The sequence below is a fragment of the Phlebotomus papatasi genome, chromosome 1 (genome assembly GCF_024763615.1).
Source record: "Phlebotomus papatasi isolate M1 chromosome 1, Ppap_2.1, whole genome shotgun sequence".
NCBI lineage: Eukaryota > Metazoa > Arthropoda > Insecta > Diptera > Psychodidae > Phlebotomus > Phlebotomus papatasi.
In genome coordinates, this window is record NC_077222.1 from 20215203 (window position 1) to 20237236 (window position 22034).

Below are 22034 nucleotides of genomic sequence, written 5' to 3' on the forward strand. Positions count from 1 at the left end.
AATTACTCTACATTTCGACAATAAGAAATTGCACTCCACCTACATTCTTGTCGAAAATCAACATCCCATTCACCCCCTTTCAGGTGTCCCAAACATCCCCGCGGGTAGTTTTGGTATTTAAAACCTTTAAGTAAAAAACAAGAGTGTCTAATCTCTGAAACTTCTTTAAAAATATGTTCCCAGATTATACTGCTAGCTAATGAGATAAAAAAGTTTTGGTTATATATCGCTGATATAAAATACAAAGAGCAAAACTGAGAAATTAAAAAATACAATTTCTATCAATTTTTAAGAAAGTGTTCATAGAATTAAAACAATAAAACTGAGGATATCCATTTTTTAGTCAAGATACATCTTAATATTGCCTACGATTGAGTAGTGATTAAATCCCATTTATTTCAAAAATTAATGAAAAAATCGCTTTGTCCACCACCTCCTTGTCCCAAACCTCCCCGGTCTCCCCTATATATCTTTATATTAAAATTTCACATTTTAATTGATTTTTTTCAAGATCCGATAAAGTCACCGAATCCAATGGAGTCAAAAGGCCTGGAAATAATTAGTTGACTCTATCGAGTTCCTACTATATATCATAAAACAACCAAAAAAATATAACACTATTGACGAATTCCGAACCAGAGGGTGCTTGTTATAAATAGTAGCACGTATTGTTGTAGTATATATCACCTACGTGATTTATTTTCTTGTGTCAATATACAGTTGCGATAAATAATAGCTAGTACCTATCACGGAAATGTTTCATTTTCTTGTCTTTATGCAATTGTCATAAATAATACTTAAAAAAAGAAAACGAGTAAAACTTGTTCAAATCGATGTAAAACTAACTATTTTTCATTGCATTTTCACTTATTTTACTAGAGCTATCACTGTTGTAACACGAAAATCATTTCTACTGAAGTATATTCTTAATTAAAAAACATTTAACAATTTACTTTTACAGTATTAACTTCAGTCAAGACGAATTTTGTTCATCGAAAAAGTGTAATGCCTTGTAGGGGAATTCTATAACAGTATGACAATGTCATATGACAAATTTAATCATTTTTATTGAATAAATTCGGGAAAACTTTCGAATATGCGTTTTGTATTAATCATTAAAAGGTTCATGGAGCTTTATGCAATGGCCAATCTATGTTCACTGGCCTTCAATGTTGTCTTGCTAAAAAATTTTACCACGAAAATTTGTCATATGATATTGTCAGCCTTACAGAATGCCCCTACTGGACACATTTGGTTTAATTCTTACAACATATTTCTCCATTTTTCTCTCTGCTAAAACGTAATTTTACTTTATCAAAAAAAAAAAACGTTCAAAGAAATTTGTGCGGCACATGGTTGGTTAGCTTAGACCATTTCCCGAATTAATCAAATTTTCAAAAAAAAAACTCCGCGGATTCCTCCGAATGAAACATGTCCAAATAGAATTAAAGTATTTGCACATTCAGGTAAAGCGTTTTCGGATGGAGACAAAGGCTGCCAAGACCCTGGCCATCATTGTAGGACTATTCATCCTCTGTTGGCTACCATTCTTCACAGTTTACGTCATTCGAGCCTTCTGTGCGGATTGTGTCCATCCGGTGCTGTTCTCTGTGATCTTCTGGCTGGGTTACTGCAACTCAGCCGTCAATCCTATGATCTACGCCCTCTTCTCCAAGGACTTCCGCTTCGCCTTCAAACGCATCATCTGTCGGTGCTTCTGTGCCGGACCCGGGCCCAATACTGCCACAAGTCGTCGTGGCTCGGATATGTCACAGGTGAAGGTTAGAACGCCCAGCATCTCACCCAGCGCCAATGCCCAGAGCATCAATGACGACAGTGATCCGATTGTGGAACTCTCTGACAGTCGGTGACGTTCTCTTGCGCCCAGTGTGAGCTCAGCTTCAAGTCCCGGTGGACGGCACTCCCTCAGCAAGAATGCAGTTTATGAGATCTGCCATCCACTTGTGATGGAAACTCCAACGTACGGATACAATCCTGGTGGAGCTATAACCACAACTCCAGCACCTGGGCAGCAAATTACACAGAATCTCTGATCAGATCTGTTCTGGGCTCCCAAGAGACGACGACTCCTACTATCCTAGACGCACAACCCAGACATCACACAGTTCTCTCTAAATACGAACCTATCATCGATGTCTGGTACTTTCCAATTTTGTGCTCTCCATATCCTAAAAGAAATTCCTACCTCTTCAAATGTCTATTCCTTTAATTCATATCTGGAAGAAGAAGACCAATACCCTACAATCTATAGAGTATATAATATGCGCATTTTATTTCTTGAGTCTCCCAAAATAAAACTACAAATACAGGTAAAGAGCACACGATTTTATAGAAGAATTCATCCTAAGCGGTAAGTTACTCAAAGGGATTATCTACCTTTAAAGCAAAAGGGTTAATTTAGGCTAGAAATTTTTTGAAAATCTTTTTTAAGTTTATACACTTTTTCGGATAATTTTTGTAAAATTAAGTTGAATTCCTCTTCAGCTTTTGTAAAACGCCTCAAATCAGACTAATTTTCTAATTAAAGAAAATATTTATTATTTTGCAAGCAATTTACCTTTAGGTCCAGAAATTTATTAGATCCACTTTTAATATACGATTATAAATAGCTCAAAAACTTACATATTATACCATTTCAAAATCAGTTGAATTTAAAATTTGCTTCATTTAAATGAACCTTAAAAATACCATTTAGGGTAAGTGTGCCAAATTTCGGCATAGTTGCATGCAAACACTAAAATGTCAAGTTTTAAATGTAATATTTTTACAAATTGTTTTTTATTCCTTCTTCTTAAGGAGTGTTGCTTGTTACCTTGTAGACAGTTTATCGTGTTTATTTACTCTAAAATCATTCTTAATATATTTTAAAATGAATAAAAATGTGGACATAGCCTCTGTGCCTTATTTCGGTCACCTTCATTCTCATAGTTCTTTGGGAATTCTTTCAATGTCTTTTTCACGTCATTTCGTTTGTCGAAGCTACATTTTTGTTATTCTTTTGCATTGTATAATCTCTAGAGTATGTAAAACTAAAAATTCATGGAAATTCGAGGAATAAAAAAAGGTGGCCGGAATTGCAAGGTGGCCGAAATTTGACACACTTACCCTATTCCAGAGATTTATCGACCATTAAAAAACCTTATATTTTATCCAAATGAAATTTTAAAAGAAACACCGGCAATGTAGAAATGGGTAGTAGTAAATTATTAAACTTAGTCAGTAAAAATTCAAATTTGAGCAGTACTTAATTTAGAACATTTAAAGACAATGAAAGTTCCATGTAAGTCACTTATGGTTTTTCGACCGTATGGATATTTAAGGCAAGTCAAGGTGGGAGTTCGGTCTATTTTTTTGTTCTTCAATTTATTTCCTCGAAAGGATCGAAACGTTGGCTGAGGAAATAAATTGAAGAACAAAAAAATAGACCGAACTCCCACCTTGACTTGCCTTAAAGTTCCATGTAAGTTTTGACAAAGTAAAGAAGTTTTCAGTTTACCCTAGACCATCATACATAAAATAGGCCCATTTAATAAGAATTTAGATTTTTACTGACAAAATTGAATCAAATTTAATTGTTCTACTCACTTGTTTTTTTGTCAACAACAACTTATTCTACTGAATCACGGAAATAGTGATCACTTAAGTACAAAAATGACATAAACGGTTTAGATAAATTTACAGAAACTTGTCCTATACTAAAAAATTTAAAATATTTCGTAAATATTTGTGAATTTTCGCTAATAACTTGGAAAATGCTACTTAATCATTCATATAGGGTAAGTGTGCCAAATTTCGGCATAGTTGCATGCAAGCGACAAAGTCTCAAGTTTGTAATGTAATATTTTTAATATAAATAGAATATTTTTGTCCCTCTTTTATAAGGAGTGTTGCTTGGAACCTTGCGGACAGTTTATCATCTTTATTTTCTCTAAAATCATTCTTAATATATTTTAAAATGAATAAAAATGTAGACAGAGCATTGGTGCCCTATTTCGGCCACCTTCATTCTCATAGTTCCTTGCCCTTCGGGAATTCTTCCAATATCTTTTTCACGTCATCTCGTTTGCCGAAGCTACATTTTTTGTTATTCTTTTGCATTGTATAATCTCTAGAGTACGTAAAATCTAAAAGTTCATGGAAATTCGAGGAATAAAAAAAGGTGGCCGGAATTACAAGCTGGCCGGAATTTGGCACTCTTACCCTATTCCAGAGTTTTATCGACCATTAAAAAACCTTACATTTTATCCAAATGAAATTTTAAAAGAAACACCGGCAATGTAGAAATGGGTAGTAGTAAATTATTAGAACTAGTCAGTAAAAATTCAAATTTGAGCAGTACTTAATTTAGAACATTTAAAGACAATGAAAGTTTCATGTAAGTTTTGGCAAAGTAAAGAAGTTTTCAGTTCACCCTAGACCATCATACATAAAATAGGCCCATTTAATAAGAATTTAGATTTTTACTGACAAAATTGAATCAAATTTAATTGTTCATTAAGTACTCACTTGATTTTTTTTGTTAACAACAACTTATTGTACTGAATTACGGAAATAGTGATCACTTAAGTACAAAAATGACATAAACGGTTTAGATAAATTTACAGAAACTTGTCCTATACTAAAAAAATTAAAATATTTCGTAAATAATTGTGAATTTTCGCTAAGAACTTGGAAAATGCTACTTAATCATTCATATAACTCACTAAAAATTTTGTAAAATGAGAAATTTTTTCATGGACTTTTGCCTTTTGCACATTTTTGTTTGAGGCAAGTCAAGGTGGCAGTACAGTCGTCAACCAGAAGTGCATTTTTGTTTGTTTGACTTCACGAATAATTGACAAAATATTACGAATTTGTTGGTTTGTATACACACATTTGCGAAGAAACATTTGCAAAAGAACAGTAGGGGAAAGTGTCCTTCCGTTGAATGCACCAGCCTTTGAATAGGGTAAGTGTGTCAAATTCCGGCATAGTTGCAAATAAGCACTGAAGTCCTAAGTTTGAAATGCAATATTTTTAATTCATATTATTTTTTTGTTACTTCCTTTTCGGGAAGGTTGTGTGGAACATTGAAAACTAGTTTATCATCTTTGTTTTCTTTAATTCACTTCCTAAAATATTGAAAAATTAATAAAAATATGGACATTTCTTTGGGTAGAATTCCGGCCACTTTGAGTGAAATACCGGCCACCTTTTTTTTGACCACCTTTTGTGACGCAACGGATAGAAAATTTTAAAACGTTAAACGGAATGAGGTTAATATTTAGTTTAATACGTTTATATGACCCACAAGCACAGAGATCTTCCGTGTAATTTGTCCTGAAGGCCTGAAGAGTAGCATCTCAAATTTACGCGCAGATTCCCATAGCAATTTGCCCTTCCTGAACTCTTCCAAAGCTTTTCCACATCATCTTTTTCATAGAAGGGATGTTTTTTTTCTCTGGACATTGTAGAACTCAGAAATTGAAAATAAAATGATTTAAAAATTTAGGAAAGCAAGAGATAGTGCCGGAATAGGCAACATTACCTCACCAGAGAGACGCTCACAAAGTATCAACTTTCGTAAAATACAGGATCCAGCTGGGAAATTTTACCCGAAATTTAAAGATTGATTCACTATTAACATAAACAGAAACAATCTTTAATGAAAACTAATGAATTTTCATGAAAACACCTAAGGAAAACCCTCTGCACTTCACCACGAATCAGAAGACTGCTAGAAACACAAGAGATTGTCACATTTTTTGTAAGACTTATTCCACCCTGAGTTTTTACAATACAATTTAAATTCAAATTATACCTAAAATTCAACGATCTTTGTGTTAATACATCCTAAAATGAATAAATATTTAAAAGCAAAATGAATTCATTGACTATTCGAAGATTACATACATAATTTTAAATAATTTATTTACATGGCCGAAATTACACTCAAAGTGGCCGAAATTAGAACCTGTCCGAAATTCGGCGCACTTACCCTAATTAAATTCTTTCTGCTATAAGATCAAATTTTCTGAAAAGTAAAATTTCAATAAAAACAGTTTTTTTCGAACAACGAAAATAATAATTTTCCTGACATAAGTTTTTGATTGAAATATATCAAAAATATTTCAAATTCGGGATAAATTCAAAGAATTATCTACTCAAATGTACGTTGTTTTTCTCCATGTCGTTCCTCTGAAATAAAATTAGGTGAAATCCATTAATTTTTTTTTTATGAAAGGCAAATTATTCACCTTTTGTGCTTATAAAGGTAGATTTTTCCCTTGCAATCTTAAAAAAGAAACTAAGATTTAAAATCTTCGAAAGTGTTTCATAAATCTGAGGGAAATTAAATTAAAAAAAAAATAAATGTGTTACATAGAGAGATTTTAAGGCTAATTTCAAACTTACAGTAATAAAGAAAACTAACTGATAACTTGATAGAAAAATATATATTACACAGTTAGCGTTTGTAAAGTACATAAAAGTATAACACTATAAGTTTAGAAAAAAAACTAAGAAATAGAAAATATTATGTACATATAATAAAAATGAAAAGTCAAGATACCTAAACTATAAATGTAAACAAAAAATGAGAAAACTATATAAAAACTGTATCTATAAATAATAGATTTTAAAAGGATATATTTTTTTCAGACTATATGCATAAGAAATCTTTTTTTGAATATTTTGTTAATAACTTAGGAAAGGAATAAATTTCTCTTTGCCTTAAGTAAATTATTTAATAAGACGTGTCAACAAGATATAAAAAATAAACCTCCTGTGTATAACATGTATAGTCTAACCTTCATTCCAAAGCTAGATTTTATCAAAAGGAAACTTAAAAAAAACTATAAGTGTATTAATTCTCTTTGGAGTATCATTGAAGTGTCATCATTTGAAAGAAGACATTGTGAAACTTGTTCAGCAAACTGTTAATATTCGGTGTTAAATATTTGAATATTAAAGTCGCCTTAATTTATCAAAATGTCTTTTACAATACACTATCTAAAGGGACGTTTTCGAAGTTGTTCAGATGTTCTTGCTTCCGAGGTGGTTTCTCTTCAACAGAACTTGGAAAACATGCGAAAATGAAGATCACGCCCAATAGACTGATAGACCCAATGAAGATGAGGATCCAACCAAGTCCAACAACTGGCCATCCGTAGGCAAATATCCAGGCGATGAAGGTCACCGTTGCCCAGGCAATCGATACACTCAGAGATCTCCAGAGAAGGAGCTTTTTTCTCTCGATAAGTTGATGCTGGTAAATTGAGACACTCCTTCGGAAACCGAATGCATAGAGCATAAGGAAGACAGCAAAACAAGCTGCCGGGAAATACCCAAAGTTTCGATTTGACCGATTCGTGCTTCGCTGAAAATGATCGTAATTGCCAACGACAATCAGTAGGGCTCCCATTATAATTCCAGATGTCATCAACAGATACTTCTGGTTAATTTTCACACGCATAAAAGTGGCTAGAATAGTCCCAATAATAAATCCTGATGTTACTAGAAGTGTTTCTGACATCCCTGTATTTCCATCATCTGGAATTGAAGTGAATGGAAAAGTATTTAGGGGAAGGTTTCCACGCTTCGCACATACTCCGACTTTGAACACTTCATATTTTCCTGTTAAATCGCTGTTTTCCTGCGAGAAATTAGATCAGACCGGTCAGACTAATCAAAATAATATGGGAAAAATAAAAAATGTTCGAAGCCAGAGTGTGTGCGAAGCTTGAAAACCTTTCCCTAAATACTAGGATTTTATTAAGAAAAGAGAACAAACCGGATGGATAATTTTCTTAACTTGCGGTTTTATGAGTACGGGCGGGAATATATTGACTATAAAAATTCAGAAGTCAAAGTCTAATGCCCTTGATACCTTTACGCAGGGGCCCATCAAGTCTAATAAAATGTAAAAATATTTTTAACTTTTCCTTGTAAAAATTTTGCAGCTATTGCACCGCGACTTAAGCAAATTTGCTCGTAGTTCTTGTATTATTTCGGCGACCATTATGAAATATGTATTTTTAGATAGCTTTTAATGCACAATTTCGAAATATATCAGACTGATAAGTCAATTCTCTTTAGGAGAAAACTTGCCAATAGTCTTCAGTGCATATATGCAAAAACGTATGGAAAAATGAAATGTCGAGGGGTTCCTGCATTTACGACTTAAATCGAGAGACGGCTTAACGTAATTATAATCAAATTACATTTCCATCAGTTTCTGACTAATCCGTCCATTGCTTTTTTTTTTGTTTTGTTTCCCCTCTTACATAACCCCCCCCCCCCACCATTACCAAGGTCTTAGGCCGTTAGGCCTATTTTGACCAGTATTCTACACTGAGAGAAATACAAAAAGTTAAAATAATATTCCGGAAATGTTTATTTCACCCTGCAGTATTGATCCGAAATCGGTGTAAATATTATGCTTTTTAAGTGTAGTAGTGGTTAACGTTACCCTTTTCCATGTTAAATTTATCCTTAAAAAGGTGTAAAATTAACATTAAAAGTGTTAAAGTTATGAGGAAAAAGAGTTAATCGCACCCTCTATTTTTTCTCAGTGTATGAAGAAAAAACTAAAAGCATCCATACACTGAGAAAAAAGACGCTGCTATTAACTTTTTTTCCTCATAATTTTAACATTTTAGGTGTATAAAGTATATCAAAATTTTTTAATGTTAATTTTACATCTTTTTAAGGATAAATTTAACATGAAAAAGGGTAACTTTAACCCATAATACACCTAAAAAGGGTAATATTTACACTAATTTCGGATCAATACTGAAGGGTAAAATTAACTTTTCCGAAATCTTATTTTGACTTTTTCGGATTTCTCTCACTCAGTGTAGAAATAGATAGCAAAATCATCAATTTATAAAATTACTATCTGACAAATACTGAGGAAAAAAAATAACAAAGACGGGAGCCTTATGCCCAACGCACAATAACTTTTGTTTTGTAAACATGTTTTTGACCAGTGAGAGTGAATTAAACCGAGATTTATCACGCTCTCTCTCATAGAAAATTTTAAAAACATGTTTACAAACAAAAGTTATTGTGTTTTGGGCATTACACATTAATAGCTGTAGTGTATTTAATTTACACATTCACATTATTGGTTTTAATAAAACGTGCAATCGTCTTTAGGGGTTCAGTGCGTTTGGTTTGAACTCTAAACACAATCCTAAAATGTCCCTAACATGTAAGTTAGGGCATATAGAACTGCACGAGGTGCACGAGTCAATCAGCTGTTCGCTTAATTAGTGGAAACCTGTTGGGAATCTAGTCAAATCATTATTTTGATTGCAATTATATTAGCCCGTCTCTCGTCTTAAGTCGTAAGTGTGTCTACTGATTTTCTTAAATTAAAGATTTTATATCACAACTTTAGTTTCGATTAGAAAACTTTAAATTATAAGTAAAAATTGTATTTAAAAAAAAAATACAATGAGCACTGCGAAAAAAACGGGAGTGCGATTAACTTTTTTTTACTCATAACTTTAACACTTTTTGAGTGTAAAAATATATCAGCATTTTTTTAATGTTAATTTTACACCTTTTAGGGTAAAATTATCATGAATAAGGGTAACTTTAACCCCTAATACAACTAAAAATCATAATATTTTCACCGATTTCGGATCAATATTGCAGAGTAAAATAAACATTTCCGGAATGTTATTTTAACTTTTTCGGATTTCTCTCAGTGAGTGAAATAGAAGGTATATGAACTTAAACTTATTCCGTTTTCACGAGGAGGTTGGTATTGATAAGACGGCTCCAGTCACACTACAAATTTTCGGAATAAAAATCTATTGATCTGTGTTTGATAAAAAAGATACTCTGACTATATCGATAAGGATTCGAAACGACCATTGTAATTCTACCCCTTAATCAATAAGAAAGAGAAAGAAACTTACGCAAGTGGTGGAGGCATGGTATCAAATAAAAGAATATAACAACAATTCCAATCATCTGCTCCCAAAAAATGAGCCCAAGTGTCGGAAGGAGCAACTTTATACTGTTGACACTCTCAAAAATGGTCCCAAAAGCAATTTGGTCCTGTTTGCTCGACCAGAAATCAATATCGGCATCAATCTGTTTGGTCTCCTCAGTGTTCCTCAAAGTTCCCCGGAATTGCTGAAGAATCCCTCTAGCTTTCTCACTTCTGTTGGCATTGCACAAATATCTCGGTGATTGAGGAATGAAAAATAGTCCGACAGCAATAAGAAGGGCCAGGATGACGGAGAGTAGAGAGATTAAAGTACCACTGTGGAGGTATCCTGTTTTAGGAGAAGTTTTGTGGGGAAAACATTCCATCTTAGCATTGAATTGGATTAACCTTGATTTGTGAATGTTCAACAAAGTTCTGGTTGAATTGAAATCCAACTAGAAAAGATTAAGTATTCTATACAACAAGGGAAATAAATCATTAATTATTCCATTCGGCTGTACTCGAAGCAGGAAAATCTAATCAATGGCATTCCAGAGGTTCTCTAACCCCTCATAGCTAATCCCCATTCTATTGATTTTACGGCATGAGGAGTAGGATGAAAAATTCTCTCAACTGTGAATTCCAAACATGAGTCTCTCTGTTTAGGTAGGGAAGGATGGGGCAGATTGAAGCAACTAAAGTATTTTTAAAGCTTTATTAACATATGTTTGAAAGGTACATTCACACTAATTCAATCTAGGAGAAATTTCTTCAAAAATTGCCTTTTTAAAGAAAATCTGACGTTTCTACTTACAAGGATAGGGGGAAATTTCTTTAAAAAGGCATTTTTTAAAGAAATTTCTCCTAGTGTGCAGAGACCTTTAGGCATTAGTTCTATTGGCATATTTTTCATTTTTAATTTGCTATTACAGAATTTTATATTTGCGAAAGTCAGGCTTATTTGAAACTGCCTCATCCTTCCCTATTCTATTTCTCCAATGTCACCAATATTACCGTTCTACTTGTTTCCGATCGGACCGGAAAATGAAGAATTTTCAGAGCTGCAACTCATCGTCTACCGACGACGGGTGGATGAGTAGATACTGAACTATAGCGAGGTTTATAATGTCACATATACTATTTAATGTATGCCAGAAAATTCTCTTAAAATTTTATACACAATTGATATGATACTTCTAGCATCGATTTTGCTTCAATAAAATTAAATGGCGGGACTGATAAGAACGAGGTAGCACAATATATAATTTTTATGTTAAGTGTATTAAGAAAATAAACGATAATTCATTTTCCTTGTTGTAAATAATTAAAAGTGTCCAAAAGATATCATCAACAATTTTTCTATACTTTTATTAACCATTTTATTAGTTGTAACAAACATCTTTGTCATATTTTCATGATTCAATACAAAAGTAATTTTAAATCTCAGCTTATGCCTTATCACAAATGGGATTATAAGGGGTGACAAGCTTCTATAATTTGTGAAATACTCGAACATATGAATTATTACTCAAATGCGGTTCGATTTAAGAGGAAACGCATCGTCTTGCGCTTCGTATTCATGATCGAGAATTAAGTATTTTTTACTAGATAACTTGATTTTTCCGATTTACCGAATTCGCGATCAATTTTGAACCAAGTTCTTTCAAAACTATTTCCAAACTAGCGCAAGAACGATAGGGAAAGTACTCTCCCCTCGAACGTTCATGCCTTCGAATAATATGAATTTCTTATGTTTTTCGTAAGAGATTTACACTAAATTATCACGGAATTATCAACAATTGATGATAAGCCAACTAATATTTGATAGAAATGTGTTAATCTCTTAGGAAAACTAAAAGAAAAATCACATTATTCGAAACAATTCGAATGAAAATGAATTATGAAGTTATATGGATCAAAAACACAAAAAAAACAGTGTATCTTTTTTAATTTTGATAAAGTACAATATTTAAACTATATTTTCTGAAATTTTCATTTTAAATTTCCAAAAATTAAACCTCTGGGATCTGATTTACGGAGACAATTTTGGAAAGAATCTTACCGTTTAAGTACGAGTTTAACTTTTCTGCCAGAAGGAAATATTTAGTTTTCTGATTTCGAAAGAACCTTTTTCGAGTAATCTTATAACCACCGCAAAGTAGATTTTTTCAAAAAGGTCTCTAAAAATCAGAACCTAAAGCCGGCTTCAGACCTAAGGTTATTCCATTTCCCGATTGTCTCGAAATTCGAAATAGCAACCAATTTTATTGGTTTTTCAACATTTAATGGATCACTTGCCCATGTTGGCCAATCTGAAGTGCGATAATTTTCCAAAAAATCTTGATTGATAAGAAATTATAAAAGTTAAACCATATGGCTAAGCCTTAGGTCTGAAGCCCGTATAACGGCCGAAGTTTGATCATTTTTTACTCAAACGGTAAGAGATATCGACTTTCGGTCTTCAGTCACCCCCTCACAAAATTTGAGAAAATATAGTATAAATTGTTGTACTTTTTTTTAATCCTAAGGGCTTGAATTAAAAAAATACTAGGTTAGGAAAAAATTACTAGAGAAAGTAAACTGTTTTTTTAAGTCTTTTTGACCCATGTAACCCCTTAAACGAACACGAACCGATTTTAAAAATGATCCATGAGCAATATCATGTCTAAAACGGATGTCTAAAAAGTTCCTCTTAAAAACGTATTTAAATAAACAGAAAAAATTAAAAAAAGAGTCGATTACGGTACCACTCTTAGTATGGATCTGTGCCAAGTTTAATTTTGATCCAATAATTCTCTCTTATCTTGCAAGGCAATTGAATGTGACGTGTGAGAGTATTTTTCAAAATGGAAAATTTTATACTTCACAGTGATTAAATTAAATAGGTTTAGAGGATATAAAAATTCACTCTAAGATGGTAAATGAACTCTAGAAACATTTCATCCTTCAAAACTATTTTTTTGCAATTGGTCCAGTTGGTCATTTGAGTTTCATTGGTGGTCTGCAAGCCTCGAAATTTTAAATTTAATAGAAATTTAAAATGCTCACCAAACCAGAAATAGTGAAAATAATCCAAGTTATAGTTTAAACTAATTCAAATTTAATTAGGCCTAAAATTGCTCAATAATAGGCATCTGAAACCAATAAATACAACATATTTTGCAAAAGAGATTAATGATGAAATACTGGTTAAAAATGTCATGCTGCGCATGTTAAAAATTTAACACAAATCTTTTTAAATAAGAGATCCTGAGCCCCATTTGAACCATTTAAAGTATATTAAAATCGATTTTATACATCGTGTTGTAACGGTTGTAACTATGGACAATTTTTGGACCTATTACAATTATCTTAAATTGATACAAATTTAAGAAAACTGCAATAGAATATTCGATTGCAAAGCAAAGAAAACTTGAAAATCGCTTAAAAAAGTTTCGATCCTAAATTTCAAGAATGATCCTTAATTTATTATCATTGAACTAGGTGAAACAATAAATTTTGAATGTTATTTTGAACTTTTGGATAAATTGAATCTATAAAGTTATTGGTAAAAAAACTCAATTTCAGTACAAAGAAAAACATTTTCACCAAACCGAAACACCTACATGTAAATATAAAAGCGTTTCGACAATGCCGAAATTTACAGATACGAATTACGAATTCCTTGGTTATGCATCGTATTTGTAAGATTTGACTTCTAAGGACTTCTATCTGCCCATAAACGCAAAGAAATGCCTGATGACCAACAGTTTAAATCGAATAAAGGAGCATATTTTACACAGAACTTTTGAAAAGAGCCTTCTTCATGGATTAGGATTATTCTAGGAAAATTAAGTAAAGTAATTTAACACAAAACTTAGTAAAAAAAAACATATACAATTAGGCAATAAAGGTTTAAGTAAAGAAAATACATTCAAAGGATCTCTAATCGGTGAACCTAACCTCTCAGTATAGGACAGTTTGAGATGAATATTTTCAAGGATCAGACTGAAGTGGATCCTTCTTAGGGCTCAAAAAATCAGGCTGATCCTCGAGAATATTTAGCTTGTCAAATGTGGCTAAATAGATGGCAAAGCCTCCCAGCTTTGCGGAATACACGAACTCACGATATAGAGCTCACCGTGAATTAGTTTTTCTTGCATGATCTTTTGGTATTACTGATCTACTAGAGATCAAATTGATTCATAAATCACAAAAGCATTTGAAAATCAAAAATCGGCACTTAACCGACTCATTACCGATGAAGACCGATGCAGCCGGGTTCGAAATTTCAATACCTCTCCAAAAAATCCAAATTTAACAAAATCAGATGAAAAATTACCCTTCCAAAGTGGTTGACATTTGACCTTTAATAATTCAAAATGGCGAATTTTCCGGTCATAGTCATAGGTATGTTTGAGCGAAATGTGCGCCTGGACTACCTCTAAAACATATCTTAAAATCATTGAAAAAGCTTGGGCCAATTTTGAGAAAAATCGAAAAAATATGGTTTTGAAGAGGATAGAGGGGGGGCTGGGGAGGGAAAAAAACGTCGAGAAATATTGTTTTTTTTTAGGGAGTCATCCAAGACTGGAAGTCGATATCTCTTATCGTTTAAGCTCCAGAACAGTGAAAAGTTGAAAAAAAAGACGATTATATAACTACTCTCTCTTTGAGTTCGAGCAGTAAAATTTATCCCAAACTATCATAGTTCGAGGGCTTAGGATCAGATTAGAAGTCCTTTGCATAAATTTCCATTACCTAAGCCTTACTGCCAAATATTGCAGGCTAAATATTCTCAAAGATCAGTCTAAGTTGGGCTCTTAATCTCGAGAATTCAACATCTGATATAAGTTTCAGTTCATCATTTTCTCGCTTTGAATGTTAATTTAATCTATTCCTAAATGAAATTTGAAATTTCTTCATAACTAACTTTAGCTACGAGACCTTGCAGAAATTTTGTTCAGTAAAACTTAATACATTTAGAGCACGTATTCCTCGTACGTGCTAAAATCTTAACTCGTTATTGATAATGAACATCCACAAAAAAAACTTGACTCACTCACCAATTCCATATTGTGTGAGGACACCAATTGCAAATTGGGTGCAAAGAACATTGTCGATGAGAAGACGCGTCTCCTTACATGAACCACCAGCCATGAGATCTTCCAGATAAATAGGTACGAGGAAATGAAAAATTCCCACCGCCAATCCGGCCAGAAGACGTCCACAGACAACGATGAAGAATAGTGAAAATCCTTGCGAAAATCCTAGAAATTCTCTGTCAAAAGAAATGCATTTAGATGCATATTCAATTAATTGTTCTTTTATATTTCACAGAATATTGAAATTCTTAATGAGAATCTTTTCTATACTATTCATACAAATTTCTACTGCAAATCTTTTATGGATACGTTCACATCTCGCCGCTCTTGATCCAGAAATTTATTCAACATTTGCTAACATTGGAGCCCTGGAAAGTATTTCATGCATCGATTTTATTCGTAGTGCTAGAAACTCACCCCAGTAGTGGCACCACCCATGAGAGGGAGGCAAAGACCGCTGCGAGGATAAGGAAGAACTTGAGACTGACTGCATTTAGCATTTTATAGACCACAAGTGGGATAACCGTTGCCACAAAAGACAGAGAAGCGATTACATAGAACAGCTTCACATCAGGATCTTCCTGCAAAAATAAACTTTGAATGAGACGTACGATAGTGACTGCCTCAATGGAATAATTGTTAGGACTGCGAGAGAAAATCTGTGTGAGAAAATGAGAATTAACTAAAATCTCCATAAGTTAAGGGGCTTTTCACAGACGTCAGCTTCAATATTTTTGTATTTTCTGTGCGCTTTGAAAGCTCGCTTTCAAATTGAATCTCAAATGCAATTACTTTATTCGCCAAGTGATAGAGAATTCATGCAATAAATACTTTGGTTCAGCGTATAATGGTGCTCTTACATTGAAAAATGTTAAATTATATTAAATAAAATACGTGTCTTTTCTTAATCATTATTTTGCATATCATACATCTCATACTTCTTCTGCTTATTCTTTTCATAATTCTTCTGTAAAAGTTATCATAAAATTTGTAGACCCAATTATTTCCTCCTTAGGTCTCTTTGGGAAAAATTTTTGTTCAAAAATGGCATTTTTGACAGAATTTACGCGTTTTGACCTACAGCACAGTAGAAAATCTTCTTTAAGAAAGCAATTTTTGACGAAAATTTCTCCCAATGTGTAAAGGCCTTTTCTCTTTACCAAAATTAGATTTTAAAAGGAATTCTTTAATGATTCAATCACAATTAAAAATTTAAAAAAAATGAAAAGGGGAAAAATATACTGTCCCCTTAATATTCTTTAGTACATGATTAAGATGACCATATATGAAAATAATGAATATAAAATAAAATGAAGAAGTGAGGCAATGAGCCATTTTTAGTCTTTTCAAAAGAATTCCTTGATAATTCAATCACATGTTTAATTTAGCACAAGTCTGTTCTAAAATTTTCCAAACATGAAGATAGTTTTATAAATTTTGCATAACGCACTATTTTATATGCTAAAATTGTAAATTTCAATCACTATTTTAGTATAGGAAAGCTTTCAGGCTTCGCCCACACTCTGGCTCTGAACACTTCGTGCTTTTTCCCATATTACCTTGATAAATCTGACCTAAATGCAATATATTTTAAAAGCCAATCTTTAAGTCACCCATTTCCTGAAAAAAATAGGTCAGATTCTTTGAAAGAACATAGAAAAAATCTAAAATGTTCAAAACCAGAGAATGTGCGAAGCATGAAAGCCTTCCTCTAAGTGATTAAATGTTATTTAAGTTTCTATTAAGAACTATAATTTTCTTTAGGAAAATAAATATAATATTGGGTAAAGTGGTACAAGTTGGACAGTGGTACAAGTTGGACAATATGGTACAATTTGGACAGGGCTTTTTGTCTTGATAAATTTAGTACTTCATTTTTATTTGTATATTTTTAATGCTTTAGTTTTATAATTTGGTTCCTTGTGCTTAAAAATAAATTTTGTACTATATTTATCAAGAAAAAAGCCATGTCCAACTTGTACCGGCGAATTGTCCAACTTGTAAAACTAATTCCAAATTATATCACTTTACCCTACTATGTTCTAAATTATGCACACTTTTTATTTTTGCCCATTCTTCAAAGACATTTCTGTGTTCTCCATTGCTTTGCTAAAACTTGAAATTTCTGTTACTAGTTTACTTTAAAAAATTCATGGGCTAAATATTCATCATACCATAAACCACTCTCAATTCTTTTTAGTACATAGACGAGAGGTTGACTGAATTATTATTAGTTAAATGGCCCTTACCTTACAATCAAGTTACTCTATTTATTTTTTCTTTAAATATATTTGAAATTCAAAACCTTGCATGATAAATAAAATTTTAGTACATATGTGTTCTAAATTCTTAACAGAGCATTATTTTAAGAGATTACTATGTTTTATACTATCTGATGAAAGAAGCGTAAATTTTCATCACCAAGTTGATTTAGTAAATGAATGTTAGAAATATTTTTTTTTAGTACAAATGTGAGATTTTTTTACTAGTTTATAAATTATAGCAGGAAAAAAATATGTACAAATCATAACTTTTTAAAATTAAACGCGAATGTTTAATTTAACATTAAACGAGGATGAGTATATTTATCAATTTCTTATAAGATTCTACGCGAAAGTTCTAAAATTCATGTAATTGATATAATTTAGTACGCGTTCTGCAAATATGTTTTAAACATTAATTTTGTATTTAATAGGTTTCCTCTCTGAAATATAGACAAGAGCGCGCTTAAAAACATTTAGACCAGAGTCTTTGTTCTAAATATGTGTACTAAAAGTTTAACTTATTATTGTACATAATTGTGATATCCTAAATAGCTTTCTATGTTTTCACAGATTCAAATTTAAAATTTTAATTAAATTCACAGATTACACCTAAATTACACTGACGAACAAATGTGAATGATGCACTTTTAATTTACTTAGTATGTTTATCTTCCACATATATTAACCCCTTTTCATTAAATTCCAGCAAATGAAAAAAAGATAGAAGAAATTACCATCAGAAGGAAAAATATGGCGTGACTCGACCATGCAATCGAATTTCCAATGATAAAGTATCCGAGAGATGCCACTGTAGGAAAAAAGGGAGGTGAAAACTATGTGAATCCATTGCAGAAAGATGAATAAATTTAATTTTATCCATTGCACAGATCTCACGTGCCACTCGCAGACGGAACTGTGCGGGTTTAGAAAAAAAAGCGTACCGAACACGGTGCAATATGGAAAATTGCACGTCCTCACATTTGAGGATGATGCCGAGGAGGAAATGCCTCCCACCACTCCGTTTCCGGTCATTTGTGATAATTTTCACCCAACACTTCACCCTTAGCACGTCCACTGTTTTGCACTATTGCCAGAGAAACCACCCTATTTTTGCTTTCAGGCAGAACAGAAGAGCAAGAATGGGCTTTTTGGCGGTCACCGGAACTCAAGCTCAATACGCCTGTGACACTTCACTTGGACCGATCTCGTGAGACTGACTCCAGATAAGTCGTCTGTACTCTAATATCAGACAACCATTCAACTTCGTCAATTATTATTTACGGTTTGTTATTGAAATGAATGAGGAATCTTCCAATTTTTACTCAAGTTTAATTAAAATGAGATTGTTATGACTGCATGACCCTCTGGGGCGGACCTTATCGAAACCCAAACGATTTTTTTTTCACTTACAACTCTCACTAACACTCGCATCTGGATGCTCCGGATTTAGTGGGAACATCTAATCATCCCCGATAAGACTTGCCGCATATGAACACCAATCAGAGAGAGAGTAGACGAAACGATTTATATTCAAATGCCGGAGCCATGATAACGTAAATAACACGAGAATACTCCTTTCAACTGCAATTCACAGATATAGAAAAGATGCTTTCGGTATCTAATTAATATGAATAAAATCATCTTTTTATTATTTATTTCAAGATTTCACTGTTATAAACTTAAAATGCTATAACATTAAGAATTAAGGTATAGAACGTTTAAGGTATAGAAAAGAATTTAATACATGTACTAAACTGGATTACCATTGAAAATTGCAATACTTAAAGATTACTAAAAAATACTGCTGACAAAAATAGGTTAAATTACATACAGTAGGAATATCATAAGTTTGTTACGGTGCTCATTTCTAGTAAAAGAGTTATAAAAAAATTATTGCAAATAATTTAAAAAATTAAGGTATTGATTCCATCACATTCCATGATTACTCTTTCTAATTATAGGCTTGGAAAAAATTATTTTAATTTTTCATCACTATTAAAATTGATTTAAAAAAATAATACAGAATTTCAATGATCAAAAGTTTGTTATGGTGCTTATTTCTATTAAAGAGTCATTAAAAAAAACTATTGCAAATATTTTGAAAAATTAAGATATTGATTCCATTACATTCTATGATTACTCTTTCTAATTATAGGCTTGGAAAAAAAATAATTTTAATTTTTCATTACTATTAAAATTGATTTAAAAAAAAATAATACAGCATTTCAATGTTCAAAAGTTTGTTACGGTGTGTACGAAGCAATGAAAACAGCGGCCCAGCCAAGTAACGCTGCCAAATCCAAATGATTGAATTTTATTGATTAACATCTTCACATAAGTTTATGAGTGTTTTCAGGGATTCTTTCCGGTATAAAGAAACAATTTTTGTAATACAACAAAATTTTTCTAATTTTATTTTATTTTGGAATTATTTTTTATTTTACTTTATTCACTTATATTGAAGTGAAGTGGGATGGAACTCGATTAACCAAAACAGATCAACCAAAATTTTGACTAATGCCCTACCTTAAACTACTGCTGCCTTACCTTAAATTCAACTCTAGCTACGGCCCTGTCCAGGACCACACCCCTATGACCTGATACAGACCTGGTAATAACAGCCCCAAAGATCCAGCGTTAGCTACGTTAGGATGGCAAACAGGTTCCTTCTATTTGCAATATTCGACGAAGACTGCATGAAACAATGAAGCGAGAAAGAATGGAAGAATTGCAAGAAAGTTCCCCTTCTCAGATCAAATACAGAAAAGGCTTCAGTTCCATTTGGATCACGTTTTCAAAGTCCCAGAATTCTGGGAAAAGTTCTCTAGACACAGATGTATCGATGATTCGAATAAAGTATTCACATGGTCGAATGTACGACACGTCAACAGGAGGAAATGTTATCCTATAAGTGCACTAAACCGACCGTTAAAGGATTAAAATACGGGGGGGGGTATGGTATGGTGTCATGAGGTGGGGCTATTTGACGGAAAATTCGGTGGGAATATTGGTGCTCTTGAACGGGATGGTCAATGCTGCAGTGTGTTTTAAGCTCATGCGAGAGGTAATAATACCAGAAGAAAATCGTGTGATTGCTGCCGATTTTATCCTACAGCAAGATAACACAATTGTATCTCGTCCTTTGTAGTTTATCATTATCTAAGCAAGTTGCTGAGAATTAACTGACACTGACAGCTTTTTCTTCCGCATGAGGGCACTGTTTTCTGCCGCGAATGGCGCTGCTTGGAATCCCAGCAACGAAAGTTCCCTGTTTGATCACTGTTCAGCATACGCGTTCGGAACAGGGTTCGGTCCAATGTAAATCCTTACGGGCTGGGAAAAAGCGAACGCGGTTGAAGCAATAGTTTTCTTTGATGGCCACCACTTTCTGAACATTTTGGAGGCCGCCACCGTCGCGGCATGTCGAACAGGGAACTCTATCGTTGCAGGGATTGTCGCTTCGATTTGAAGAGATTTAAAATTACATTATACAGAAAAAAAGGAACTCAATGGGTCAAGTGGTAGAGCACTCGCTCTATGATGCAAGTGTCCCGGGTTCGAATCCCCTTTAGGTCACCACGAATTTTTCTGGCGTTAAAGTTGTTCGGATTGTGAGCTTCACTGCACTTGATTCCACGGGCATGGGCCTGACAACCTCATCCTATACAAGAAAAAATAATAATGCATGTCTAGAAATCTCCTTGCAGGAAGGCCTTATTCCTTCATGGAATGCTGTGCCAGCATTATTTATTATTATTATAAGATAACGCACCAATTCACAAGGCCGAAATCATCACAAATACCTTCAGGATAAAGACATTACCGTTATTAACTAGCCATGCCAAAGCCCAGAGCTCTCATCCACCGAAAATCTTTGATCCTTGCAAAAAATCAAAATCTCCGCTCAAAAACCTCCTTTTTTTAGTATTTTAAGCAGACCATCGTTGAGACCTGTCCTCTTTTCACACAAGACGAACGTATAAGTCTTTTTTTCATACTTTAACGAATTACTGAATTATCTCACAAGAATCGTGGAAATATTAAATATTATTTTAGACCGTAATAAACTTTTGATCGTTAATAGGGTAAAGTGGTACAATTTGGACAGTGGTACAAGTTGGACAATGGTACAATTTGAACAGGGCTTTTTGTCTTGATAAATTTAGTACTTCATTTTTATTTGTATATTTTTAATGCTTTAGTTTTATAATTTGGTTCCTTGTGCTTAAAAACAAATTTTGTATTGTATTTATCAAGAAAAAGCCATGTCCAACTTGTACTGGCGAACTGTCCAACTTGTAACACTAATTCCAAATTATATCACTTTACCCTATTTGTTTTATTATTTTTTTTAATTAATTCTATTAGTAATGAAAAATTGAAATTACTTTTTTTCTTAAGCTATAATTAAGAAAAGTAATAACCATAGAATATAAGAACATCAAAAACTAAATTTTTAAAAATATTTAAAATAGTTTTTTTTAATAACCACTTTCGCTAGAAATAAGGAACGTAATAAACTTAAATAAGGTAACGGCAGTGGCCTGCCTTTACTTATGGACTCGTTATACTACCCATAATCCCTATAAAATCACGTTGTTTTTTGGTTTTCCAGAAATTGCCACTGACTTACGATTTTAATAATTTTCATAATTTTCAAACACTTTTTATTTACAATAAGCCTTAGGGGAAACTGGGGCAGTAGTACACATGGGGTAGTTATAAACACAAATTTTTATTTCT

The 22034-nt window shown here is 32.8% G+C and overlaps 2 protein-coding genes across 2 annotated transcripts in view; one reads left to right on the forward strand and one right to left on the reverse strand.

The window, feature by feature from the left end:
* Positions 1 to 3427, forward strand: part of LOC129799648 (octopamine receptor Oamb) — a 187434-nt gene extending 184007 nt beyond the window's left edge. The window contains exon 9 of the mRNA XM_055843724.1: positions 1467 to 3427. Within this exon, the coding sequence (XP_055699699.1) occupies positions 1467 to 1871 (405 nt within the window). The 3' untranslated portion in view covers positions 1872 to 3427. The remainder of the gene's footprint in view (positions 1 to 1466) is intronic.
* A 3009-nt stretch (positions 3428 to 6436) lies between these two features.
* Positions 6437 to 18558, reverse strand: LOC129798150 (uncharacterized). The gene is made up of 6 exons (XM_055841150.1): positions 18233 to 18558; positions 18026 to 18099; positions 15445 to 15608; positions 14989 to 15203; positions 9930 to 10292; positions 6437 to 7551 (listed from the first exon to the last, which is right to left on the reverse strand). Exons 1-6 carry the CDS (start codon positions 18321 to 18323, stop codon positions 6998 to 7000), a joined length of 1461 nt encoding a protein of 486 aa, XP_055697125.1. The 5' UTR covers positions 18324 to 18558; the 3' UTR covers positions 6437 to 6997.
* Between the last annotated feature and the right edge of the window lie 3476 nt (positions 18559 to 22034).